General features: G+C 55.7%; 1 protein-coding gene across 2 annotated transcripts; it reads left to right on the top strand.

Annotated features, from left to right (window-relative positions):
• Nucleotides 1-1,196: 1,196 nt before the first annotated feature.
• MTFP1 (mitochondrial fission process 1) lies at nucleotides 1,197-4,415 on the top strand. 2 transcript variants are annotated; one of them, XM_005567605.5, is made up of 4 exons: nucleotides 1,197-1,334; nucleotides 2,106-2,233; nucleotides 2,560-2,792; nucleotides 3,823-4,415. In XM_005567605.5, the coding sequence occupies exons 1-4, from the start codon at nucleotides 1,268-1,270 to the stop codon at nucleotides 3,893-3,895; spliced, it is 501 nt and encodes a 166-aa protein (XP_005567662.1). In that variant the 5' UTR covers nucleotides 1,197-1,267; the 3' UTR covers nucleotides 3,896-4,415. The 2 variants fall into 2 exon arrangements, with proteins under 2 accessions (XP_005567662.1, XP_015312999.2); XM_015457513.4 differs by lacking the exon at nucleotides 2,560-2,792.
• The last annotated feature ends 720 nt before the right edge of the window (nucleotides 4,416-5,135 follow it).

Genomic DNA, 5,135 nt, shown 5'->3' with positions numbered 1-5,135 from the left:
GCGCTTAAGAGCTTGGTATAAGTAAGTGCTCGTCGATGTTGGCTACTCTTATTTTTTGCAGACGTGGGAACTGGGGCTCAGGGAGGCTAACAGCCAGTAGGCGGCACAGCTAGGATTTGAACCCAGGATTTTCTCCAACGCCGCTCAATTATACCCGCCAAGGAGTCACAGAGACTTAGTGAAATATACACATTGCTCACCTGGGTAAACTGAGGTCCACCAGGGGAAGGCTTCCTCCTGTTGTAATCACTAACCCCAACTCTGTCTCCCTTGCCCGATTCATTCATTTGTTCATTCGTTCAACACCCTGTCCCCAAGAGGCTCAGTCTGGGGACATACTGATCCAGTTAGATGCGAGTGCTTCCTAGTTATACATGGCGCCTGCTGAGAAGGCACTTCAGAGTCCAGGCACCCACCTTCCAGGCGCTTACCGTTCACTCCTCTAGCCTCATTTAGAGCTCACATTAAGAGCACGGGATCTGGATCCATACTGTTTGGATTCAAATCCCAATTTCACCACTTGGCAGCTGTGTGTTCTGGGAAAATGACCCACCTTCTCTGTGCCTCCATTTTCTCACCTGTAAAACGGAGTCCCAGGCTGGTGGGAGGGTTTAAGGTGTAAGCCATGGAGAGCCCTTTAGCGAACATCCAGACTGGCAATAAACTCAATAAATGGTGACTTATAATTAATTCCTCGGAAGCATCCTAGGGAGTGGACACTATTGTGTTCCCCATTTTAAATATTACTTTTTTTTTTTTTAAGTAGAGACGAGGTCTCGCTATGTTGTCCAGGCTGTTCTTGAACCCTTGGATTCAAGCGATCTTCCCGCCTCCGGCCTCCCAAAGTGCTGGGATCACAGACGTGAGCCAACGGGCCCAGTCTGTGTCCCTCCCTCGTTTTTACAAATGAATAAAGAGCGGCTGGAGAAGCAGACTCTTGCCCGAGGTCACCAGCTTTGCAGTGTAGCATCCCCCGATTTGATCTCCTGTCTCTTTGGCTCCAAAACCTACACTCAGTCCTGGGGGCGGTTAGCGGCAACCGCTCAGAGAAAGCGTGACGAAAACCAATCTGTAAAACCCTAGCCTGGGAGAGGGGCTTCGGTGCGCGGGGGAATTTGCAGACGCTCCCTGCTGGCGGAGATTTCTTGAACTGTCCTTCGGCGCGGGACTTTCGGCGGGTCCCGGCCGGGCCGACCAGAGTTCCTGCGGCGGAGACTGCAGTGGAGCCAGTACAGGCTACAGTGGCCTAGGCTGTGGCGGGAGAGTCATGTCAGAGCCGCAGCCGCGGGGCGCAGAGCGCGATCTCTACCGGGACACGTGGGTGCGATACCTGGGTGAGCGCGGGGCGACTGGCGCGGCGACCCCACCACCACTGGACTGGGGAAGCAGGGGTCCCCGGACGCCGGCCCGGGGCCTAGAGGAGGCGGGAGGTTCTTAGTTCTCATTCTGCTTTTGGGCCGGAGACTGGGCTCAGATAGGGCTAGGGACTTGCCCAAGGTCACACTACCCTGGTGGGCCGCCCAGGGCGGAAGCTCGCATGGGGTGAGCGGGCTGCCAGCTCTGGCATGCGCTCTGGCTGGCTGTGGAGTTGAGATCTCCACGCCCATTTAGGTCCTGACACGCACTGATTCTGTCTGAACCTCAGTTTCCTCCTCGGCAAAAAACAAAAAACAAAACCAAAAACAAACCAGATGCACACGAGGGCCTCTGTCATTGAGTGGTGGTTGCGAGGGTGGAATGGGATAAAGCGCAGAAAGGCCTGGCACTTGGCGAGCGTCCAGTCAGTGGCGCTGCCCTCGATCACTGTGCCCCTCTGGGTGCCTGTCACCTCATTAGCGCAGTTACTCCTGGGACCAAGACCAGGGAATCTAACCAACAAGCAATGGTAATGGTGACTCTGTGCTCAGCCCGCCCTCAGTGGCCTGAGTCCGAGGTGGGCATCATAGCACCAGTTTACATCTTGGAAAGGCAGGCTCAGAGAGGTAAAGTCACTTGCCTAAGGTCACCCAGGGACTGCTTAGCTGGCTAGGATGAGAACCAGCCTGCTCCAGCGCCCCCTTGTGGAACAGTTCGTGAACCCAGGAATTAAATGTTCCCTCCCCCAGGCTATGCCAATGAGGTGGGCGAGGCTTTCCGCTCTCTTGTGCCAGCGGCGGTGGTGTGGCTGAGCTATGGCGTGGCCAGCTCCTACGTGCTGGCGGATGCCATTGACAAAGGCAAGAAGGCTGGAGAGGTGAGTGTTAGCCTATTTTCCAACTCCCCACCCCAGCTCTCTTCCTGTGTGGTTCAGTCCGCAGCCTTGCATGTGATAAAGTCCCTGTGGGACACTCCGGTGCCTACAACCTTGCCTAGTGCAGTCCACAGACAGTCCTGTTTGTAGGACAGTGTACCCCCGCCCCCACACTCTCACTCCCAGACCTGGATGTGGCAGACTGTACCCCACTCCTGGGTGTGGACAAGTCCACTGGCCACTTGCCCCCCCAGGTCTAGCCTCATGCCCCTTGTTGCAGGATTTCCTGCCTCTGCCCCAGCTGGATTAAGTGTCTCTACGCCCACCAGGTACCGAGCCCCGAAGCAGGCCGCAGCGCCAGGGTGACCGTGGCTGTGGTGGACACCTTTGTATGGCAGGCTCTGGCCTCTGTGGCCATTCCGGGCTTCACCATCAACCGCGTGTGTGCCGCCTCTCTCTATGTCCTGGGCACTGCCACCCGCTGGCCCCTGGCTGTCCGCAAGTGGAGCACCACTGCGCTTGGGCTGTTGACCATCCCCGTCATTATCCACCCCATTGACAGGTGGGTGCCTTCCTGGCCTCAGGGATCATCCACTCTCCAGGTAGAGCTACCCTCTGCGAAGTGTGGGTCATGCCCACTTTGCTGGAACAATAGCAGGGACAAGGCTGGCACTTGGCTCCTGGGGTAGAAAGGACAGCCTGTACCCTTGTCATATGGTCTGGCAGGCACTTTAGCAATAAAAGAAGAGGGGTGCCTCGAGGGTATGGGACACAGGACAAGTAAATTCCCAGAAAGAAAGCCTAGTGTTACAAAACAACCAGAGGGAGGCAGGAGCAGGTGCACCCTGGAGGGGATGCATTTTGGGAGGTATTGGTGACAGAAGCCTAACTCAAACTGAAAGTTTGAATAAAATGGAGTAAAATTCCAGGTTTGTGTTGCATTTAGGCATGGCTGGATCTAGGTACCCAAATGGTATCATTAAGGGTCTGCGTCTCCCCATCCTGCTGCCTTTCTCCCCACCCCACCCTACTTCTTGCTGGCTTCACCTGCTTTCTCCTTGTGGGAGCAGAAATGGCCCTAGCAGCTCCCAACTTCTATCCCACCAGCTTAGCCTCCCCCAGCAGAAGCTTTTAAATAGTAACAACAAAAATCCCAAGTAAGGGTGTCGGTGGTCCATTCTGGACTGCATGCCCACCCTATGAGCCAGTTTCCCTTTGTTGATTGGCCAGACTTGGGTCACATGCTTGGTCTTAGAACCAGAGATGGGCTCAACCCAACCAGACCAACGTAAGAATGAGAGGAGGAGTCTTTCTCCAGAAGAAGATAGCTGACCCTGAGGCCCTGAGCAAGTCTTTTACCCAGTGCCTCAATTTCCTCCTGAATAAAGAAGAGGATGGCTTCTATTCTGAGAATTTGAGTCTAGCTTCCCCAAGTAACCCAAGGTGGGAGGATCAGGATAAGGGTGGGTCTCTGCCTGTATGGCATTTGTATCCTGAATCTAAGCATCTCTTTCCCTAACCCTGGCCTTCTGCCTTCTGTTCCCTCATGAACACCCTTGGGCACCTGCTCACCACCATCTCACTCCCTACAGGTCAGTGGATTTCCTCCTGGACTCCAGCCTGCGCAAGCTCTACCCGTCAGTCAGGAAGCCCAGCTCCTCCTGATCACACGCTGGTACCTGGCCTGTGCATCAGCCTCCTCCTGCTTCATGTCAACCTCCCACTCCTGCCAGGGGATGTGGACACCTGGTTCCCTGGGGTCCAAAGACCCTGGCACCTGAGTGGGTTTGAGCCGGACAGAAGCTTAGAGACAAAGGCTTCAAGAAGCAGCGGCTGCAGAGTCACAGACGGGCGGGCCCTGAACCCTGTCTGCTTCCCCTTAATCCATGAGGCTGAGTGGAAGTGGACCCTGGGTGGGCCCAGCCCTGTCTTTTTCAGGAAAATTACATCCTCCCATGGAGGATGAGAGACTGAGGCTCAGGGAGGGCAAGGAATAGGCCCAAGATCACTTGGCAAGCTGGGAACCCAGGACTCCCAGGTGCTTGACAAAGTCACCCCACGGTGGCACGGCTGAACAAGGAGTGGCAGACAACTCAGGGAGAAACTCAGGAGTGCAGTACCAGGGACACCTCAGGACAGATTCTCTGGCCAGGCCCTTCCCTGACCCAATAAATCCTGACAAGGCTGTTGTGTCTTCATTTCTGTTTGGGATGAGCAAGGATGTGGTGGTGGGGAGGAGGGATGGGTAGCAGCCTCCCGCCCATCAGTGCTTCCCTGCAGGTACCTGGTGTCCCACATTGGTGCTGCCAGCCTCCTTTGGGGTAGGCATTAGCCTTTACTTACTTTTAATAGAGATGGGGTCTCCCTATGTTGCCCAGGCTGGCCTTGAATGCCTAGGCTCAAACAATCCTCCCACCTCAGTGGGATTATAGGAAATGAGCTGGGATTATAGGAATGAGCCACTGCACTCAGCCTGGCATTGCCCTCTTGTTGCAAGCCTTCTAAAGCACCGACCCCTCTGGGAGGGGACCCTGTTAGGCAGATACCATCTGAGCCTGAAGGTGCCCAAGATGGTAGTGGCAGCCCTATATGAGGGTCACATGAGACCTCCTCATGAGGGGACTCAGCAGCCTGCAGAGAAGGAAGTGACCAGGGGGCTTCTTAGAATCAGGGAATGGCCTGTTTTCCTTGTGGCTTCCCCTGAGCTGCTGGGCTCGATCCTGGGCCACCTCCCTCAACAGCTCAGAGAGACAGAGAGGTGGGAGCACAGGGCCAAAGCACACCTGGGCCCCTCAGCCCTGCCCCAAGCCCCAAATCAGCTCCTGCCAAGACCCTGGCCCCACCCCTCGCAACCCAGGTGCAGTCAGGTAGGCTGACCCTGCCCTGGTGGGACTTGCCTGCACCT

Source organism: Macaca fascicularis, chromosome 10 (genome assembly GCF_037993035.2).
Source record: "Macaca fascicularis isolate 582-1 chromosome 10, T2T-MFA8v1.1".
In the NCBI taxonomy this organism is placed as follows: domain Eukaryota; kingdom Metazoa; phylum Chordata; class Mammalia; order Primates; family Cercopithecidae; genus Macaca; species Macaca fascicularis.
Note: the sequence above shows the minus strand (reverse complement) of the source record. Positions and strands in the feature narration are given on the sequence as shown.